Genomic DNA, 23,074 nt, shown 5'->3' with positions numbered 1-23,074 from the left:
CCAGGGAGTGCAGTGGAGGATGGCCCAAGTGCTTGGGCCCTGCACCCCATGGGAGACCAGGAGAAGCACCTGGCTCCTGCCATCGGATCAGCGCAGTGCGCCGGCCGCGGTGGCCATTGGAGGGTGAACCAACGGCAAAAAAGGAAGACCTTTCTCTCTGTCTCTCTCTCTTACTGTCCACTCTGCCTGTCAAAAAAATAAAAAATAAAAAATAAAAAAAAGTAGATACAAAAAAAACCTTATAGAATGTTTCCAAACTGCCTTAGTGCACTTAACAAAGATTTATCTAGAATTTACCATTTGCATTACCCATTCATGTAACTCTCAAAGTTTTGTAAGAGGTTTAATTATTATCCCCATCTTAAAAGGACCTGAGGCACAGGGAAAACATAGGACAGTAAATACAGTACCAGGCACCAGCAGGCAACCTTATCATGACCTGTTGCCTCTGGAGCCTGGAGCAGCTGGCACTTTGTCTACTCAGGGCCACTGGGTAAGAAGAGAAGGAGGACAGCATCCAAGTGAGAGACAGGTGCAGAACAGGTGCATCTGGAGGGTCTCATGGTATCAGAACGACATTTAACATTCCTTTCTGCTCCCTCTCGGTGCCCAGCATTGTACCATGCTCAGACACAATCTTGATGAATGAGAAACTATGCTAAGTGCCGTCTCATTCCAAGGGTTTCACCGACCCGGCTGCCCACGGCAGACCACACAGTGCACAGCGTCCTCGAGGGGCTGTCCCTTTACCTGTCTCATCGCTGTACTCCCCATCAGGGCACTCCACACACTCGAAGCAGCAGGTGGGCTCCCCCTCAATGATCCCTTTCCTGGTCCCGGCCAGGCAGTCTCGGCTGCAGTTGGAGAAGGGCACCTGGAGGACAGAGTGCACAGAAGTCAGTGGCTGCAGCTCCTGAGACACACACTAGGGGGAGGAGTTTGGCAACCTGAGCCCTTCCAGGCAGAGGAGGTCTGGGGTCCGATATTCTGTTATTTGTGCAGGGGAGGGATGCCTATGGGCATTCTGTGAGGGTTAATTGCTGGACGTCCACACAGTGATCAAACTCTACTTAAATAATTCCCTCTGCCATCAACTCCGGGCCCCAGGATGAAACACCTGTCAATTCTCCATGGATGCAACAGCTTGAGACAAACCAAAAGATACAGGAACATGGACTCACACACCGAGAAACAGTCACCAGGGGAGGTACCAAGACAAGGGGAAATTTGCTTGAAAGTGAGACTCTGAACTTTGTGGTGAATTGCAATTCCTGTATTTTTATTTTAAGCATTACAGGGTAATTTCTGAGCTCTGCAACAACTCAGCGAGGCACTCAGAATAGGCACAGAAAGTAAATGGGTCGGAGAGCTATGCCAGAGGAGAGCTCCAGGAGCTGCAGTAGTTCCGGGAACATGGATTTTATTTATTTATTTCCTTAATGGACTTCAATTATGCAGAATTTAATTAAGCATAATCCTTGCTTCTTTCTATTGCTACTGGTTCATGTTTGGATAAATTTTATTTTACTTTTAATTTTCATTTAAAAATCCTGAATTTTGAAAGAGAGAGAGCTCTCTCTCTCATCTGCAGGTTCACTCCATAGATGCCTTCAAGATCCCAGAACCAGGCCAGGAACTCAATCCAGGCTTCCCAGGTGGGCAGGAGACATCCAGTTACTTAAGCCACCATCCGCTGCCTCTCGGGGGCTGCATTAGTAAGAAGCTGGAGTCAGGAGCTGGAGCAAGGGCTCAAACCCAGGTATGCCAATGTGGGAGGCAGGTGTCTTCACTGGGTCTTAACTGCTAAACCAAGGCTCACCCCTGGATCCCTTCTAATTGGCCATCTTTAATGTCTGTCACCCAAACAGAAAGCCATGCTGTGACAATGACTACACCTTAACTCTATGCTTCGCTCCATCCCTTACTCCAGCCATACACCATGTATTCATACTTGAGGTGATCTCTGTTTTATGTTCATCACAGACAAGTGATAATACCAAAGAAAAAGATCAATCTACCATTATGAAAACTCTACCAGAAAATAAGAGAAAAAGGAGAGAACATTCTACAACTCATTCTTATAAGTCAGCATAATATAATCCTGCTACCAAAACCAGACAAGGATAGTATGAAAAATTAAAACCTTTGTGGGATTTTTTCCCTGATTGCCTTCAGACCTAAAGATTTCCCTGCAAGCAATTGATAAATAAAATGTGTCCAAAGGGAACAGACAGAATTGGAGGACATAGGACAGAAGAGGGGAACAAGTTGGGGGTTGAACCTGAGCAAAATCTCTTAGAGAATGGATTCTGCCCAGTCCCTCAGGGGACTAGAAGTTCTGCCCCATGCTTGCCCTGACCTGAGAAGAAGCTAGGGCTTTATATTTTCACATCACTCACGGGTTACGGTTGACTCAGGGAATGTACATTCCTAGGCTCTTCTACTTCTCTGAGTCTGTGGGAAAGTGGGGTCCACTAGGCTGCAGCCAGTCTTCTGGAAAAGACCAGCACATTCTGGTCAGGGAGGCAAAAATACCCAGGAGTCCTGGAACTGCAGACAACGTGTGAGGAATCCGCGGGTTGGCGGAAGAGCACCACCACTTTCCATTATTGGGAAGCAGATGCAAGCAGACCAGAAGGGCTTAAGAAAGATGACACATCCCGACCATGTTGGCTGTATGGCAAGAGTTAGAAAACCTACAGGTATCATTCATAGCATTAATTAATGGAGACAGAACATATGATCATCAGTTGATGAAGAAAAAGAATTTGATTAAATTCAACACAAACTAATGTTAAAAACTCAGTGCAAAAGGATTAGGAAGAAATATCCGTAACTTGAATAGGGACAACTTAGAAAGTCTCTTCAAGTAAACCTCATTCTGTAAGAGAGAATACTAAAAGCATTTCCTTTAGAGCAAGGCTGTCCGCTATCACCACGGTTATTTAGCATTGCGCTAGAGGTCCTTGCTAGTAAAATAAGACCAGAAAAGTAAGTGTATAAATATTGGAAAGAACTAAATGAAACTGCATTGTTTGCAGATGATAGGATGGCCCATATAGAAGACTCAAAAGAAAAACAACCAAACTATCGGATGCAGTTGGAGAACAGCTCCAGGCTACAATGCTATAGATGACCACTTTTCTCACCAGCTTCATTGGTTTTTCTAAAGAAATACAAACACAAACAAAAAAAACCAAAACCACTTTTTGCTGTGTGCTTTTGTTGAGATTTCAAGATCCTTCAACATTTTAGGTGGTTTTATTCAATTTTGTCATTTCTCCTCCATTTCAGAAGTCCTAATTCTATCTCATCCTCTCATCAGGCTGAGTAATTAAGTACTTTACTCTAGAAATTTAGCAGTTATTACCTAGAAGTTTAAAGGTTTCAGAGACAATGAATAAATCACAAGAATGAAGTCTTTGTTGCAAAAGTATATATTTTTATAAAGATAGGGAGCAAACCTCACTCATCTTTCTAGCTCTAGTTGCATAATGCATGGATAATGTTTAATACATGGCAGGGGTCTTACTGTTTCCAAAATGGGTCTTCAGTAAGTCTCCCCTCCACCAATCTACTCTGTGAGATATCTCACAAAGTTAAAAACATGTAAAGCAATAAAATGGTTGTCATTGCTTCTAGCAGAAAACAATACTGGCTTGACAAAGGAGTTTGGAAAAACTTGAACAAAAGATGATCAATATCATGCTCCAGAGGAAGAACAGAGTGAGTCTGATGCTTGTGAAGACCCTCAGGGCCCTGGGAAATGAAGGCAAGGAAAGGGTGACAGTTCACAGCAGCACGCTTAGCTGTGGTGAGCAGCTGGCCCAGAGTCGTTCTCTCAATCCCTCTGTGACCAACCTGCTTGATCACGGAACCAAAGCGATGCACCCTGTTTCCCAAACCCACACTAGCGATGCTTCTACATTTTCCCTACTAAAGAATGATGGTTGCTATATCCTTTATCATGGTAAGGCAAAGTAAGATTCCTTTTTGTTCCTGGATTGATGAAGTTTTTGTTTTTAATCTGAAAGAGCATTGATTGATACAATCTCTGTATCTCTGGACATTGTAGAACTTTTGTCTTTTACTTTGTTAATATAGTAAGCTACATGTATGAACTTTGTTATGTTTGGCTATCATTATACCTGTGTAAATTCACTGCTAACTCTGCTAAGTCATGATATGCTATATATTTTATGTATTACTGATCTGGGTTTGCTGATTTTTAGTTAGGGTTTGAGCAGATATGTTTACAAACAACAATGGCCTTAAATTATCTTTGCTTGTACTGTTTTTGTCTTTTTTTGCTTTTTAACATCAAGATTAAGTTAGCTTCATAAAATGAGGTTAATAGTTTTCTCTTGGTACCAACAAGATTGAGAACTATTCAGCTCTGATATAAATGTCTGGGGCTGAGTCCACAGTGACACGGCACTCCTTGTCATTAGAGACCTAGTCTCTTCCTACCCTGCTATTCTGACATGTTTGGTCTTTGCCTCTTAGTCCTATCTGGTTTCCAGGAGAAAAGACAGAGGACGGAATGAGGAAGATGGGAAAAACACTTGTGTTAATTTCTCAAAGGTTCTTGGAAGCCATCACCCAGCATTGCCACTTCCGTTCTGACTTAAGGATTTAGTCACAGGGCCACATTTAGCAGAAAAGAGGCTGGAAAATGTCATCTTTATTCTGGGTGGTCATGTGTCCAGCTAGAACAGAGTCTTCTCATTAAAGAAAAAAGGAAGTACAAATACTGGGGGCTTTTAGCAGTCTGTGCTAAGCCTCTTTTTCTCTTCTTTATAATAGCTAAGTAACAGGCTCAAGGTCACACCATGACCTGGCTGGAGAGCTGAGGTTACACAGGTTGGTCTTCAAAGTCTGCACATTTTACTATACGAAGCCCTGCCTTAGACTAGGCAAGAATTAGAGGAATGCCATCCTCTGTGTCCCCTTCCTTCATTCTCAGCGTTCATGAGCTAAAAATCCCACCAGCACAGAGTGGGCCAAGGCAACCACTGGAAAGATCCCTCTTGCAAGTGTCCCCGAGTCTCCTGCAGCCTTACTAAAGATGCTTGGCCAATTCTGGCCAAGAAAGCACATCTAAATTCCAAGTCTCTGGTTAAGATGTCTCTTATTATCCTTATTTTTTGTAGCATAAGGAAAGAATCACCTGCAGTAGAGTGTAGAAGATGGAGCACTGAGGTTGAAGTTGGGGCACTTGGTGTCTGGTCTGATCTCTCACAGTGACAACATATGTGGCCCAGGAAGTCACCTTTGCATCCTTGAACCTCAGTATCACCAACTTCTAATTAGAGAGTTCCAGACAGATTTTTAATACATGCTGGGGTTAAAGGGTTGCATTTGTAAGTAAATTAAAAACATTAGCTAAGCATAAATGCTCTATTGGTGACATTTTGCATTTATATGGTGAAATTCAGCTTATCTGAATTTATTCATTTGATATTAGTAATGAATTTGTAGCTATTAGGGAAGTTATTAATATATAATTTATAGTTAAACACAAATGGCATGATTGTAGTCAAGTTTACAATCGAAAGGAAAGAATTGCCCAATTCTACAAAAGAAAGAAAGAGCAGACTTGACCCTAAGATTGATTGAGTGCATCATGTGTGCTAGGTTTGAGGTGATGTTTCTATGGAAACCATAGATTTAATTTATAACTGGGTCAGCTATTCCCGGAACATGAGAGGAATTCAGGAGGCTTCCCGGGGATAGTTATCTACTAGTGTTTAAGCCCATGACATGCAGAGCCTGGAAGACATTACGATTGGAGAGAACTGTACAGGAAATAGTTTTCCTGCAGGAGGGAATAGATGTGTATCAATTAGAGACAATCAATTAATGGAGGTGGGAGACAACCTGGGTAATCTAACAGGGGTGAACAGGTGATAGTGTAGCTAATCAACTTACACTTCAGCCAGCTGAAATGTGTGATAATTTAGACAAGGTGGGGCCGGTGCTGTGGCGTCCACCGCCTGCAGTGCTGGCATCCCATATGGACGCCGGTTCAAGTCCCAGTTGTTCCACTTCCAATCCAGCTCTCTGCTATGGCCTGGAAAGTAGTAGAAGATGGCCCAAGTCCTTGGGCCCCTGCATCCGTGTGGGAGACCTGGAAGAAGCTCCTGGCTCCTGGCTTCGGATCAGTGCAGCTCCGGTCGTTGTGGCTATGTGGGGAGTGAACCATCGGATGGAAGACCTCTCTCTCTCTCTCTGTCTCTCCTTCTCTCTGTGTGTAGCTCTGACTTTCAAATAAATAAATCAATCTTAACAACATTTAGACAAGGTTATAATTAGTGGCAGAAGAACACTACCTCTGAACCCCCCAAATCTCCATCTGGAAAGCTCATAACATATTTGTAATTGAGAATCCACTCTCTGCACACTATCTGTAGGTGACTCTAGCAAGGAAACTCATCCTATATATTAAGAAATGGTAAAACTGTTCCATCACATCAAAAATTCAGCAACCTAAGAAGCATTTGGTAAAAACACAAAATTGAGTCTTTGGTTATATTACAAAAAGTTGACCAAGATGCTCAAAGGTGATAACAGAAAGGCAAATGCAAATAAAAATATGGTGGGTCTCATCTAGACTTCCTGGGTCTGTGTTCCTACAGAGAAGCTGGAACCACAGCATCAGAACATTCTAGAATGTCTTAGAATGGTCACCGTTCCGTCCATCATGTGTCTTTTTCTTAAGTGCACACTTACTTAGTGATGGGCTTCTGGTTGTCAGGTTTCAGGGGCAGTGATCCTCAGGGAAGGGGGGCATGGCCATTGTCACCAGCATCCTTCTCTTTGTAATAAGTCTCCCATGGAGGAAAAGCAAGTTAGACCTTTGATCTATAGGTCAGCCCTGAGAGTCTGCATGACAGGGAACTGCCTCTCTGTGGATGGTCCAGGCCCTGGACAATGGTGATATCACTAAAGGACTCATCTTGAAAATCCAGCTGTTTTGGACTGGAGGCTCTCTCAAGAGCTGCTATTGGCAATTGTGGGTGGGGCAATTCTTTCTTGTGTAAACTGTCCCACATGGACTGGACACCTAGCACTCTTGGACTGTAAGTGCTGAAGGACATTGGTACATCCTAGTCATTGTGACAAGCCCCAAAAGCAGCCCCTCCAGCCCACCACCTTGTCTCCCTGACCCCCAGGTAGCCTGCCCCGCTCAGTTTCAGTTCAGAGCTCCTGACCTGAGTGCTGTTCATGTTTGCTTCACTATTTTGCTCTAGCTGGGGATAGTTTTAACAACAACAACACAACTCTGTCTCATAAGTGAGTCATATTTGTGAAAAGTAAAATTGTCTCAATTTAACAAGAAGGCATGGGCTCAGGCCTGGAGGAGTCTCCTCTCTCCTATACACTCCTGGATTTCACAAGGAGCCCTGGCAATGCGGAGCTAGTGAGTTGAGGCAAGTGGACTCGTCACTTCGGAAGCCCAGAGGTGAAGCCCAAGGCCTTGCAAAGCCCAGCACAGTTTTCTGGCAACGGCAGAGGTGACCGGTGTCCGGATGGACAGCACGTACCTCCCTGGAGAACCCACTCCACAGGATCTTCTCCTCGTTGATGAAGAGTCTTTCTCCCTTCTTGGCATAGACGTTGTAATATCCGACTTCCTTAAACATGATGGAGCCGTCCTCTGGGGAGAGGTGCCAGTTAATGATGGAGTAGTTCCCCATCAGGTCTCCACACTCATCGAAGTTCACGTGCTCCCCCATGTTGTTGGTGAAGTTCAGATGCCGCAGGTGCTTCAGGACCTGAAGAGGAGCAGAGATGCATGAGTAGCAGCCTCAGGCTTGCAGTAGAAGGCTGTGTATATTGTGCACTGCACAAAGACAGTAGGGACAACAGACTATCTTTTACCAGCAAAGTGGGATGATTATGACTCAAGGAAGAGGCATCATCTTTTTCAACTTACACTAGGGTACTTGAATGTGTTGGCGGAGGCCTCGGTGAGCTGTGGGCATTGCGTACGACTCAAATTGTAAGAGGAATAGAAACACTTTCTTGAAGATAGGAAAGGGAGAGGAACCTATCAAAGCTTCTGCAGGTGCAGCGTGACCTTGTGGTGCCCAGCAGGGTCAGGGTGTGTCAGGCAGAGCCCCTTCCTGGCATCTGCTGAGCTGGGCACTGAGGCGAGAGGGGCGAATGTGTGTTCCCACCCTCTGAACCTTCTCTCCCTATAGTACTGCTTCTGTGGAGGTGCCTGGCTGCCGAAAGGCATGAAGAGTGGGGTCAAAGGAATAAAGAAAGGAGGCTGTAGGTGCAGCCTGGCCATCACTGGTGTCAGAGTCATGGTGGCAAATCCTCGACTTTATATACATACATTTATTACATTTTATAAATGCATATAAAATTTTTAAAGTTATTTATTTGAAAGGAAGAGTGATAAAGTGAGTAAAAGAGAGTGAAAGAGAGATGGAATGATAGAGAGAGAGAGGGAAATCGATCTGTCTACTAGTTCACTCCCCAAATGGCTGCAATGGCCAGGGCCAGTCCAGGCCAAAGCCAGGAGCCTGGAGCTTCATCTGAGTCTCCCACATGGGTGGCGGGGGCCCAAACACTTGAGCCTCCCTCTGTTGCCTTCCTAGGCACATTAACAGGGAGATGGATTGGAAGTGGAGTAGCAGGGACTCAAATTTAGCTCTCCTATATGGGATGCCAACATTGCAGGTGGCAGCTTAGCTCATTGTGCCACAATGCTGCCCCTGAATCCTTGAATTTTTATAAGGTTTTATGAGTCATGAAGGTTTTGCACAAAAATGTATTCATAACAATTACTAAAAAAATGTAGATACTAGTTATCTTACTGCCTTTGAGGCATGGTCCTAAGAACTTTTTGTTCATTGTCTAATCTACTCTCCAGAGAATAGTGTGATGATCCTCATTTTGTTGATGGGGAAACTGAGGCACGGGACACTTAAGTATCTTGTCCATGGTCACAGCCTGTGCTCCTAATTGGTCTGCTTTGTTTCAGCATCGTTGGGCTCCTGGCTCTGCCTCCTGCCATGTTGCTGACATTGGTCAAGAGGAAGCAGTGGGCACTGGCAGCTTATCTTCCATGTAGGGCCTGCCTTGTGCCACTGAGACACCAAGGGAGAGTGAGACATGGTGTAGCCTCTGGGCTCAGGAGAGCTCGCTTCCTCTGCACCTCTGCGCCTGCACTCTGAGCCCATCTCCTAACTTGCATACTGAGATGGCTGGGCCAGAGTGGGCACAGGGTCTCTGCAAGTTCTGGGGTGTGTGTGTGTGTGTGTGTATGTGTGTGTGTGTGTGTGTTTAAAAGATTTATTTATTTATTTATTTGAGAGGCAGAGTTACAGACAGAGAGAGGGAGAGACAGAAAGGTCTTCCATCTGCTAGTTCACTCCCCAAATGGCTGCAATGGTTGGAGCTGGGCTGATCTGATGCCAGGAGCCAGGAGCTTCCTCTGGGTCTCTCACATGGGTGCAGGGGCCTAAGCACTTGAACCATCTTTCACTGCTTTCCCAAGTGCATTAGCAGGGAGCTGGATTGGAAGTGGAGCAGCTGGGACAAAAACCGATGCCCATATGGGATGCTGGCACTACAGGTGGAGGCTTAACCTACTGTACCACACTGATCCCAAGCTCTGGTGTTGAGTTCTCTCTGGTTTCTAACTTGGCAGCACCAGGAGTACAGCTAGAGGCACCATTCCTTCTATCATTTTTAGAAAAGGATTTATTTATTTGAAAAGGGGAAAGAGAGAGAAAGAGAGAAAGAGAGAAAGAGAAAGAGAGAGAGAGAGAGAGAGAGAGAGAGAGAGAATCTCCCCAAATGACCACAATGCCAGGGCTGTCCCAGGTTGAAGCCAGGAGCCAGGTACTCGATCCTGGTCTCCCACATGGGTGGCAGGGACCTTAGTCCTAGGGCCATCTTCCACTGCCTTCTAAGGTACATTAGCAGGAAGCTGATTGGGAAGCAGAGCAGCAGCTAGGACTTGAACCAGTACTCCAATGGGATGCTCGCATGGCAAATGGCAGTTTACCCTATGGCACAACACTAGCCCCTCTCATTATATTTAGGGTACCTAAAAACCAGCATCACTCTGACACGGGAAAATTCTGGGTTAAGTCCAGCCAGTGGATGACTTTGCCAGGCCTCTCTGTTAAGCACCTGTTATCTGCATATATCTGCTGTGCATGACAAACTGTGACAACCAAGCCCCCCAAGCCAGAGCCCCAGGAGCAACTTTTCACACTCCACCCCTCTCCAGAGATGACACTGCTTCTTGACAACTTATTTCTGTACTGAATCTGTTTTAAACAAATATTTCATTACTGTAAGGAGAACGGAGTGGAGAAAAGGAGCCACATGCATTTGCTCATGGGCCGCCCTGAGCTGTGTCTGAGGCCGAATCTGTGACAGGTGCCAGGTCACACATGCTCACCCGCAGCCCCCGGGTGCCTCCCCTCGCCTGCGGGGTCTGATCCATTCCACAGCGACCTCACCGCCACTCCAGCAGGCCCTGGCTGCCCTGACTTTTGTCTCCAGCCTGTGGATACCCAAATCCCACCCAATCTGCACTGCTGGTGTACCCCCACGCCTTCCCAGGTGGTGACGATCCTAGTATTTGGGTCATCATTTTGACCAAGTCCTTAAGGCAGGCTGTGGAGAGGAGGCGTCCCAGAAGTGCCCCTTTCTTGGCCCTCTACCTCACTTTACCTTTCCTTGCTCCTGGGACGGCCTGGCCTCTACCCAGACACGTTCCTGTCCCGACACACCCTTCCTTCCCCCTTTAATGCTGACTCATGCCCCAACACTTGGAGCCTCATTCCTCCATCCCACTCTGAGACCTTCTGGGCTTGGCCAGCCCAAACGTGTTATACTTGTGCCCTGCCCCCACTTCCCACTGGGGACCCAACTCGATGCCGACGATATAGGCTTTCAACTTCTTTAGGTAGTTTACACCCTGCACACACCCAGGGTTACGTATGAGTGTTTTCATTCCTCCTAACCATCGTTATCCCGGTCCCTTCCACACACCCCGCTAGCTCTGTCTTGGCACTGATTATGGGTGTCCAGGGAGAGGAGAGGACAGGAGAGGAAGGGAACTGTCTCTTATGTGCACGTCCCAAATGCCAAGCACTGGACTGGTGGCTCCTCACCTCAACAGCTATGTCATTAACAGGAACCATCATTATCGTCATTTTGTAACTGATGAAGGGAGGCCCAGAGAGGCCGGGAAACTGGATAGCAGGGGCTGGAGCTGGGGTTGAAACATGGACCATTTTGCTATTCCATCCTGCCTCCAGTATAAATTGCTTAGAGTGTCCACAGCAAATATTTTTTGTAGGTCATTAATTCCCTCATGAAATAATATTTTTTAAGAAGTTATTTTTGGCCGGCGCCGCAGCTCAATAGGCTAATCCTCCACCTTGCGGCGCCGGCACACCGGGTTCTAGTCCCGGTCGGGGCGCCGGATTCTGTCCCGGTTGCCCCTCTTCCAGGCCAGCTCTCTGCTGTGGCCCGGGAGTGCAGTGGAGGATGGCCCAAGTGCTTGGGCCCTGCACCCCATGGGAGACCAGGAGAAGCTCCCGGCTTCGGATCAGTGCAGTGCGCCAGCCGCGGCGGCCATTGGAGGGTGAACCAATAGTAAAGGAAGACCTTTCTCTCTCTCTCTCTCTGTCCACTCTGCCTGTCAAAAAAAATTTTAAAAAAAGAAGTTATTTTCATTTTATTTGAAAAGCAGACACACATACACACACAGAATCCTAGAGAGAGAGAGAGAGACAGGGACAGAGAGACAGAGACAGAGAAACATCTTCCATCTACTACTCATTCCCCAAATGCTTGCAATGGCTAGACCAGGCCAAAGCCAGGAGCCCAGACTCAGTCCAGGTCTTTGAAATGAGTGGCAGGAACCCAAGTCCTGCAGCCATGGTCTGCTGCCTTCCAGGGTCTACATTAGCAGGAAGTGGGAATCAGAGCAAAGCCAGAACTTGAACTCAGAAGCCAGTCATACAAGATGATGTAGTTTAGGATTCCATTTCTATGAAACATCATTAAATATCCAAATATGTAGAGAAAGAAAATAGATTGGTGGTTATCTCGGGATGGAGGTGATAGAGGGTGATAGTTAAAGGGTACGAGTTTCTTTTTCATGTGAAAAAAGTTGATGGTGCTTATGGTTGCCCTACTGTCAATACACTAAATGCTATTGTATTGTACAGTATTTTTTTAGAAAACATATATTTATTTATTTGAAAGGCAGAGTTACAGAGAGAGAAAGGGAGAGGGCGAGTCGGAGAAGGGATCTTCCATCCGCTGGTTCATTCATCAGTTGGCTGCAATGGCCAGAGCTGCGCCGATCCGAAGCCAGAAGGCAGGAGCTTCCTCCAGGTCTCCCACGCAAGTGCAGGAGCCTAAGCACTTGGGCCATCTTCTGCTGCTTTCTCAGGTGCATTAGCAGGGAGCTGGATCAGAAGTGGACCAGCTGGGGCACAAACTGGTGCCTGTATGGGATGCCTGTGCTGCAGGCGGTGCCTTAACCTTCTATACCACAGCGTCAGCCCCTGTATTGTACGCTTTAAATAAGTGATTGTATGGTATGTGAATTATATCTTAATAAGCTGGTTCAAAAAATCAAAGGTATGGGAAAAGATTTTACAATCCAAACATGACTTCATTGGTGGAGCAGCCATTCGGCAGCAGGCAGGGGCCTTGACATCAAGGTCCCTCTGGGATACTTGGTGTGAGGAATTGATGTAGAGACTTGGCAAGTCTATCTTCAGATGGGGAAAGGAGATAAAGCACAGACCAACATAAGAGGTAGCAATGCAAATATTTTATGCAGAAAGAGGGACCCCTGGGATCTCTGTGACTAGAAATTCTACACTCTTGGTTTGTTAGACCAGTCTCCTCCAAAGCAGGCCCTCTCTTATTCTTTTCGGTATCCCTCGGGAGCCTGGATTGTACTGGATACTGGACATCTGTTGAGTGCACGGTTAACGCAGCAGACACTAAACCTGTAGGTATCACCACTAGATGAGCAACTTGTCGCTCCCCCTCTTCGTGGAGGAACGACACAGGACCCTGCGCTGTTCTTTTGTCTGCTCGGCCCTCCCCGGGTTTGCTGCTGGTTCTTCCCGGGTTGGCTACTATCCCTCCCACCTCCGTGGAAGGGCAGTTCCCCCTGGCCGCATTCCCCACTTCCGCAGGGGAGCGGCACACCGCCGGCCGGCTTTCTCGGGGGCTGCACGGGTTCCCTTAGATGTTCCCCATAGATGTTCCTGGTGCATGCCGTCTCTCTCCTCCTTTATAGTCCTCCTTCGCCAATCCCAACTCGGCTGCCCACACGCCGAGTACGCTGCTCTCCAATCAGGAGCAAGTCCTACAGTTTATTAGTTGAACTGGAGGCAGCTGTGCGGAAGCTGTTTACTTCTCTCCCAGCGCCATATTGTGGGAGAGCAGATGCATAGAATAAGTCTTAATTCCAGTAACTCAGTCTAGTCCGGTTTGCTCCCCACACAACTGGTGCCCATCATGAGGTTTTTTATCAATCTGAGAATAAATGAGAAAAATAAGGCCACTAAGGTAACACATAGGAAATCAATAAATACATAAAAGACTTGTACCACACTATCTTTTTTTTTTTTTTTTTTTTTTGGACAGGCAGAGTGGACAGTGAGAGAGGAGAGAGAGACAGACAGAAAGGTCTTCCTTTCCCGTTGGTTCACCCCCCCAGTGACCACTGCTGCGCTGATCCAAAGCCAGGAGCCAGGTGCTTCTCCTGGTCTCCCATAGGGTGCAGGGCCCAAGGATCTGGGCCATCCTCCACTGCACTCCCGGGCCACAGCAGAGAGCTGGCCTGGAAGAGGGGCAACCGGGACAGAATCCGGCGCCCCGACTGGGACTAGAACCCGGTGTGCCGGCGCCGCAATGCGGAGGATTAACCTATTGAGCCGTGGCACCGGCCAGCTAATGTTATCTTTATACTAAATTTAGGAGATGGGTTTCATTGTCTCCATTTCTTGGGTGAACAAAGTGGGGCACCATGACAGAAAGTGGCTGCTCGGGTCGTAAAGCTATGAAGTGGCAAATGAGGATTTAGAACAACTCAAGCTGACTCCAGAGGACCAAGTCTAAACTGTTACGTCCCACCACCTACTCCTGTACAGTCTGTTAGGTTGTCTGTCCCCAGTCACGGGGGGCAGGCTAATGTACACTTTGGGTTGAAGAGAAGGGCACATTGAAAAGTGGCCCAAACAGGGTGACATTCTGATCCTGGTGCACGGGATCTGTGCTTTCCCAACTCAGTGACCTTCCATCATTTTTTATTTTAAGTTAACTTTATTGATGTTTAATTTATGTAGGACTTTTTAAATTTAAACTATTTTTATTTTAAACATTTTAATTTATGTAGGATAAAGTGCACCCATCCTAAGTGTATAGTTTTAAAGACTTGGATGTTTTTAAAAATTTATTTAAAAGAGCAAGAGAGAGAGAGAGAAAGTGACAGAGTGACAGAGAAAGAGAGAGAGAGAGAGAGAGAGAGAGAGAGATCTTCCATCTGTTGGTTCACTGTCCCAGCCAAGGCTGGACCAGGCCAACGCCTGGAGACCAGAACTCCATCCAGGTCTCTCACATGGGTGCAAAGGTCCAAGGACTTGGGCCATCTTCTACTACTTTCCCAGGCCCATTAGCAGGGAGCTGGGCTGCAAATGAATCAGCTGGTACTGGAATCGTTGCCCATAGAGGATTCAGACATTGCAGGCAGTGGCTTAATCTTCTGCGCCACAACTCCAGCCCCTAAGAAACATCTTAACCTCCATGCCAAATGCCTGCCCCAGGGAACTTTTAAATTGAGAATCATTAACCCACAAAAAGAATTGTAAGTTAAAAACTAATTCAGATATTTTTCTTAGAAAGAACATTCTTCTGTTTTTAGAATGTTAAAAGAAGGAACTGATGGTTCTACTGAAAAAAAAAAAAGAAAATAAATAATTTCATTTGGGATTACAATCCAGTATAATATTCTTCCAAATGATTTATTTTATTTGGAGAGTAAAAAGAGAAAAAACAGTAATTGAAGGGGAAGAGAAACAAAAAAAGATACAAAAAAGACTTAAACATGGAAGAGACCCAGAGAGACTGATGGGCTCACAAAGAAAACTAGACATCAAGACAGACACAGCTGTGAGGGAAGCAGGTACACATGACACGCACACACTAGGATCATAGATTCTTTTATGTGATAATATTCCCATCTTGTGGGCTTTTAGGGTATTTCCTCTAAAGGATCTTAAAATCAAATTCTTGCTCATTGCAAGCATAAATGAGAATCACCTCTTGGCACACCTGCAAGTGTCCACTGAGACTGGAACCCCTCACTGTGGTCCAGGACCACCAGCTGCTACACATGGTACCGTTTCTTAGTACAGAGGGACCCTGGGGCGCACACAGAGAATGAGGGATGGTAATCGTGGATAAGGGCTGTTGCTTCTCACCCAGTTCATGTGCTAAGACTGCAGGGAAGATTCAGGACCAACTTCCTCCCCTCATCTCAGCCACATTTTCTTATCTCCCTTCCATCTCTGTATCACCCCAATTTCTCTACTTTCCTCCAGCATCCAGCAGTATCAGCAATTCCTAGGAAGATCAACTCCATTTGGCTTCTGCTATCACCACGCTCCTGTCACCATGCATGGCTGTTTTTGACCAGTGAGTGGCTGAGGTGAAGGGAAGGAAATGAGGGAGGAGGAATTAGGTGAGAAAGAAAGCAGCTATTTCTGCACGTGCTTACCTATGTGATGTTCCATTCAAACCTGATGGTGGCCATATGACCCAGGCTCATCCAATCAGAGCCTAGAGTACTGTGGCACCATGATTAACTCAAGAATAGGTTGTTGGGGGGCTGGTGTTGTGGTGTAGTTGGTTAAGCCGTCGTCCCCAAATGGGCGCCAGTTTGAGACCCGGCTGCTCCACTCCCGATCCAGCTCTCTGCTAATGTGTCTGGGAAAGCAGTAGAAGATGGTTCAACTGCCTGGGCCCCTGCACCCACATGGGAGACCCGAAAGAAGCTTGGGGATCCTGGCTTTGGCTTGGCACAGCCTCGACCATTGTGGCCATTTGGGGAGTGAACCAGCAGACGGAAGATCTCTGTCTTTCTCTCTCTATAACTCTGCCTTTCAAATTAAAAAAAATCTTAAAAAAAGAATAGGCTGTTGACTCAAACAGTTCTCTGCAAGGGATTCTAGGTAGTGTCAAGTCAGATCAGCCAGATCGCTTCTCATTCATTCATTCCGTAAAGATGCTGGTGTCAGTGTTCTCGACACAGCGCTGAGCAAAGGAGCCTGCCCCTGTGAAGCTGAAAGTCCAGTGGAGGAGTGAGAGTGAAAAGAGAGTTGCAGAGAGGTGGGAGGGAGGCGTTAGCTCTGTAGGGAGGCCAGGAAGTAACTGTGTGTTGCATGCTATTAAATCATCACCAATGTAAATTTTAACACATATGAGTTGATTGATGTATTTTAGGGGGAAAATGTCAACAAAAGGAAAAATACTGTGATTGGTCCTCAGTGAAGCAGAAGTTTGATAATTTGTTTCAGTCCATTGAAGAACTCTAGAAGCTGAATCTGGGTATGTACACAACTAAAATGAGGGAGAATGATCAGAAAGTCTGTGTGTGATTATGATTTGAAAAGACTTCCAGGAGAAAGTAAATTTTGAAAAAGATGTGAGAGTTCATGGTAGACAATACTAGTGGAGATGAAATTAATGGGCCATCAGGTGTGGGATTTGCTTCAGAAAAAAATGCTGTGCCAAAAAACTAGAAATTTTTTCTTGTGGTGAGATCTAAAGTAGGTTGAATTAGAAGGGAAAATTTGAGAGAAGCAGGCATGAGATTATAGGCTGAGCTTCCTGAATTAGGTTGTATAGGTAACAGGCTTCCATATTGGTATTGATAATGAGAGTAAATACTGTCACCGCATCTGCTGCTGGAGACATGACCAAGATTCTAAACTCTGGAATGTTCACCGAATGGTCTGGGGCCCAGGGGCTTAGTGGATACCTGCAGCAAGCACACAGGACATCTTGGTAAAGCCCAGATGCTCTTCCTTCCTGGAGCTCTGATCCCCCTTTCCCGTCTCCTCTCCAGGATGAGTTGTGCTGGACCACATATGAGTCAGGAGGATGTGTCTCCCTGGACGAGGGTGCCATGAGGTGTCCGTGTAGTGGACATTTCTCCTGTTGGCTGCTTTGCTTCTATTTCCTCCTTCTTTTTGTACCAGCATCCTAGTTTCTTTTTGGGGATCCCCTCGCCTTTGCTCTCAGTCTATGTCGTTTGGAAAGGCTCCTGCTACTGGAGACAGAGAAGCAACTCAGGACTGGTCCATCGGCAGGATTTCTGGGACTTTTCCAAGAGATCCTGGGAAGTAAGGGACCCTAGCGGCAAAGGGTTTTTGAGCCTGAAGCTGCTGCAGAGCCGAACACTGCAAACTCTGGGTAATAATGAACAAAGATGGAGACAAAACATCTAGGACCTGGAATTCTTCTGAGATTTTCAGCAACATGAGTCACTAAATTTCCTTTTTCGGTTCTAGCCACTTGGGTTTGGATTTTCTATGAAACAACTAAGAGTCCCAGTCTTGACTGTAGTCCTACTGCTGGTGTTTTCCTCATGGGCCCCAGTTCTGTTCTTGACCATCTGGGTCTTACTGCCTGGTCTGGGAGAGGAACTGCCGCGTTTCCACTGGAAGCCTTTTTCCCTTCACCCTCACTCTGGCCTTGCAGGCTTTTTGAGGGCTGGGTCCTCCTTCCAGGGTTATGGGAGGCAGGAGAGGAGAGACAACAGCATTGACTACCTAAAGATTGTGCCTTCATTTCTCGGCACTGAAGCATCAGTGGTCTCTGCTCTTCACTAGAGCTCCTCTGTCTTTGCCAAGGCAGGGGTGCAGTGCGAGGAAGGAAGCTCTGAGCACCCACAGAGCTGTGGCCAGCATCACTGGCTGAGTGCAATTTTCCCATAAGAGGAAGGCTGAGAACACGCAGGTCCCGGCTCCGTCTACTGAGTCACACGCCTCGTCTTAGCAGAATCTCTACAATGCCTGGCCTAAGTTGTACAATCTTTGTTTATAGGTATCTTTCCTGAAGGGCCTGTAGCGGTTCTGTGTGATGACTTTCTTTACCTAATTGGTTGAATAATTAGAAGTGTACATGAAGCTGGTGTTGTGGCATAGTGGGTAAAGCTGCTGCCAGTGACATTGGCATTCCATATGGGTGCCGGTTCTAGTCCCGGCTGCTCCTCTTCTGATCCAGCTCTCTGTTATGGCCTGGGAAAGCAGTAGGAGATGGCCCAAGTCCTTGGGCCTCTGCACCCACGTGGGAGACCCAGAAGAAGCTCCTGGCTCCTGGCTCTGGCCTTTTTGGCTATTTGGGGAGTGAACCAGCGGATGGAAGACCCCTCTCTGTAACTCTGACTTTCAAACAAAAAAATAAATAATTCTTTTTTTTTTTTTTTAAGAAAGTCATTCCCCTTTATCCATGGGGAATATGTTGCAAGTGCCCCAGGAGATGCCTGGAACTGCAGATAGTACTGAATGCAGCATTCTATGGTTTTGTCTCTCATATGTACCCATGGGAAAGTCCAGTTTGTAAGTTAGACACAGTAAGTGACTAACAGCAACTACTAACAGAAGAAATTAATCATATACTACCTCATTATAGTACATATATTATATAGTATATATTATAGTATTTAGTTATATGAATGTGGTCTCTCTTCTCTCAAGATATTGCGTCTTAGCATGATGTGAGATGATCAATGCCTATGTGAAGAGCTGAAGTGAGGTGAATGATGTAGGCCTTGCAACATAGTTTAGGCTGCTACAACAAAGGTTACTTGAGCACAGCACTGCCATCCATGGCATTTGATCTGGAACCCAGATGGCTACTAAGTAACCGAAGAGCAGGTGGCATATATGGCGTGGATACCCTGGACAAACCGACCATTCCTATCCCAGGATGACTAAAGCTTTCATTCATGCTGTTCAGAAAGGGGCATAATAATGTAAAATTCATGAATTGTGTATTTCTAGAAATTTTCACATATTTTTGGGCTGTGGTTGAATGTGCATAGCTTAAAATTTGGAAACGTACTTTGCCTTCAAAAGAGCCTCAGGTAGACATTAAGCCAGACACTAGGTCCATTTTACAGGTGAGGAGACGCTGAAGGTCACACAGCTAGGAAACAGGGGAGCTGCAACGAGGGGGCTGGCAGCCGAACCATCAGCCCAAGCACACGGAACCCCTTCTCCCACTCTTGGGCACTCTCTCTGTCAGGACAGTTTGGAACTGAAGAAAAATACAAAAGGGGTATGAAACATAGTCTGAAAAAACAGGGCCCCACAAAGCACAAACAGCTGTTAAGATACAAGGCAAACCAGACGATTTTCTTCAGAAGCCCCATGAAATGAAAAAGATGATGATCTCTCTCCCATGTGTAATTCCAAAACACAAAACAAGACTCAACTATAAGGTGAGCGTACGAACTCCATAGGTTCTTATTTTCTTTGTGCAAACTGTGTCAATGCTTCTTTTCTTTTAAAACCTTCAACATCAACTCATCATAAGAGGACCTGTGATAAATACTAAACCTGTGCCTTTGATTAGCTGGTGCCATAAGCTTGTGTTTAGTTGACCTGTTAGGTGTGTGTACCATCTGTGTGTAGTGGCTGGACACAATAACACTAGTTTTATGCCCCTTAGTATATGGAACATTCCAAAGTGTGCACCACATACTTGTTATTCACAAGAGAACAATACTTCTAATTTAGGCATTAGAAAAGCACTCCATTCAGCACTAACTCTGCTTTGGGATATTTACGAATGTTTAAGGGACACCCTTTAGGTATTCTGAATCACCAGATTAGAGAATTTTTGAGCTTTAAAAGATAATCAAGTTAAATCACTCTCAACTTTGCAGAAGACAGTTGCTCAGACATTGGGTAGCACACTGAGTCCAAAGCTCCATTTAGTGGCTTCATTTAGATATTATCTGTTTGAAGTCACCACGGTCTTCTTGCCTGGATCAGCCGGACTCTGCTTTATGACACAGAAAACAGGTATCTAAGCAAAGGACATACCTGCCAAGCCTCAACCTTCTTGATGTCTGCACAGGAACCGTTGGCGAAGAGCCCTCTCCCGGGTAGGCAGGTGTAGATATCCTGCAGCGCGTGCGCAATGGAGTAGACCGCTAAGTACACGTTGTAGGAGATCCGTAAATGCGTGTAATCCATGTAAGGGGTCTCCACACTGCTGATGTTCTCAGCCCCTGTACAGAGGGGTCGGAAGGCAGTGGAGCTATTGCTTAGCCTGCTGCTACCTTCTTCATGACTTCTCAGGAAGGTGTCCACGGGCAAAGGTCCTTTAGCACTTTCTTGGAGGTGGCAGTTAAACGTTTCTTCCCAAAACTCCTTGGCAAAGCCATTGTGGACAGACTTCCTGGGGTGGACTTTCTGCAGGAATTCCCGGAACCCTGGGATCTGCCCCGCCTTCAGAGCAAATCCAATGGTGCCTCCGACCACATGGAAGTATTCAGGCATGGCGATCAGGGAGGAGCTGGCCCAGGCCTCGCTGGCCAGCCAGATCCTACCGGTGATATTGCGCCGGACGATCTCCTTGATGAGGGGTTCCAGGTCTGGGCCACTGGAGAAGACAACAATGACCTTGGCCGTGGAATTCTGGATCACCTCCACCACCTGCTTGATCTCGTCCTCATCAGAATACTGGGAGATGAGTTCGCTGAAGTCAATGCAGATGTCCCTCTCCTCGGCTTCCTCTCGGAACTTCTCAATCCCTGGCCGGCCATAGTCATCGTCAGCTGCAATGGTGCCCACCCAGTTCCAGCGGAAATACTCAATGATGTCTGCCATGGCGGTGGCCTGGTGCTCGTCATTGGGGATGGTACGGAGGAAGGACTTGAACTGGTTCTTGTTGCTGAGGAGTCTGCTGGAGGAGGCGTAGCTGACCTGGAGAGAACCAAGAACACAGGATGACTGTGTGGTGCAGCAGGTGCCCAGTGGGCCTCAAAGCTGCTGCGGGGTGGCCTTTGGAGTCCCTGAGTCTCATGGATCAAACACTGCCATTCCCTGTGGAGGGGATGAGAGGGCGCAGACAGCTGACACGTGTCCTGCTCCAGCCTGGAGACCCTAGCACCTATCCGTCTCTCCGGGAGCATCTGTATCCCCAGTGGGGGATTCTTCACAGTGCTCCATTTAGAAATGGGTCTGGCCATAAAAATCAACCCAGCCATAGTGGGACCTACTTCTTGCTCCAAGTTCATGTGCAGGTTCTGGCCCATTCACAGTGCTCTAGGCTCCCCACCTAGGAAGTTCCAAGCTACAGGAGCATGTCTTCTGAAGAACAAGGCGTCTTTGCACTCATGAAATATCTTCTAGGAAATGAAGTAGTGTTTGATATCTTGTGTTCTCTACAGAGTTTTTAAACTGCTTAAAAAAAAAAAACTCTTGAAGATATTTGGGGGAATGACATTTTAGTATTTATCAGAAATTGATACTTTTTTATGTTCAATGTTTTTAAATGGAGTTTTCCCAATATTCTGCTTATCAATGAGTAGTTTCTACATTAAAAGCATAAAATATATGAGTCTATGAAAGTATGGGCTCTACTTGGCTAATGGGCAAGTAAGGTTTTTTCTGTCAAGAACTTTGATTTTAGATCTATAATCTGAAATGGACTTTTTTTTTCCTTTATCTGAATAAGACCTCTTGTCTCCCACAGAAATTCATAAGGTAGGTGGCTAAATTCAATACTTTGTTTGGACGCTAATGTTTTTATTTTTTATTTTTGACGCTAATGTTTTTAGAAAGCTTTGTTCAACAACAAGCTTCAGAACCAGGTTTTGCAAATGCAGAACCTATCATTTCATGAATGCATCCGTTATTTCTGGATTTTCTTTTGAAAAATGGGCCTAAAGGGCTTCAGAGATATAAAAATTAAAAAGAAGACTATCCCTCCTGGATTTGTTCCCTTAAAGAACACAAGTATAATATTTGTCGAGTTTTCAAATGGCAGCCTATAAAGTGCTGTCAACATCATGTGGTACCTTGTCCCCTTCCCCCAAAAAATATCTTAAAAACACACAGAATTTTTATTATTATTGTAAGAAGAGAGAAGTCCATGGATGATTCAGAAAACTTCTAACCAGTTTGTTCTAGCTGGTCTGCTTGTTCCATCCACTTGGGGGCGTGACTGGCATAAAAAATGCCGGTGATGTCTGACCCTACCTGCAGAGCAGGGCTTCCTAAACGGCACGCGAGAATCCACAAAGGAGCTTTATCCACTCAGTTAACCCAGGATCTCTGAGGGATAGCACCCAGGCTATGACTGGATGCATGCTTTTAGACCCCCCATTCCCACCCCACCTCACCCGCACCCCAGGCAGATCCAACATGCATGGGTGGCAGAGAACAGCACTGCCGTGGAGAAGCTTATGTTGTTCTAAGCAGCCATCATCCCAGTCTTCTCCGCACTGTTAGAACCCAAATCAGACTCTGTCCTGTCTTTCATCTGAACCTTCCCGAATGAAAACCTCCCCTGCATGTTCGTTCCTCACTCAATGCCAGTTTCATCGTATGCCAAGTGGCCTTGGGGTAGCAGCCTACTCCACTGTGCACTTCCAATCATGCTGTGCAGTTCGGAACTTTAAACCGGCCCACCACACTCACTAGCGTGGGCTTTGTCACTCTGGCAAAAAGTTCCAAAGCCAGGGCTGCCCCACGGGAATCACCTTTAACTCCCTGCGGTAGGATTCTGTAAACGATGACACGGCTTTTGCCATTGTCACATGTATATGAAAGGATAATGGCCATTACCAAAGAAACAGGGCCTTCCCAACACAGAAATGAGAATTTACCAAAGGCACTCTTACAGATTTAAAATGTGAAACATGGAAAAAAATATGGTTAAAGTGTTCTTTATAATTTAATTTAACATTTGACATAAGGAATAAATCACAATTCAGCTGATTCTTCCAGCCATGGGTATTTAGGTTATTTCCAATTTTTCATTACCATAA

At 46.0% G+C, this 23,074-nt stretch overlaps 1 protein-coding gene across 1 annotated transcript in view; it reads right to left on the bottom strand.

The window, feature by feature from the left end:
• The window catches only part of CASR (calcium sensing receptor), a 90,554-nt gene that overhangs the window by 4,165 nt on the left and 63,315 nt on the right, over positions 1-23,074 (bottom strand). Inside the window, exons 4-6 of the mRNA XM_017347060.3 lie at positions 20,121-21,005; positions 7,548-7,778; positions 751-874 (exon numbers count right to left, since the gene is read on the bottom strand). Coding sequence (XP_017202549.2) covers positions 751-874; positions 7,548-7,778; positions 20,121-21,005 — 1,240 coding nt within the window. The remainder of the gene's footprint in view (positions 1-750; positions 875-7,547; positions 7,779-20,120; positions 21,006-23,074) is intronic.

This window comes from Oryctolagus cuniculus, chromosome 4, assembly GCF_964237555.1.
Source record: "Oryctolagus cuniculus chromosome 4, mOryCun1.1, whole genome shotgun sequence".
NCBI classification, from domain to species: Eukaryota; Metazoa; Chordata; class Mammalia; order Lagomorpha; family Leporidae; genus Oryctolagus; species Oryctolagus cuniculus.
Note: the sequence above shows the minus strand (reverse complement) of the source record. Positions and strands in the feature narration are given on the sequence as shown.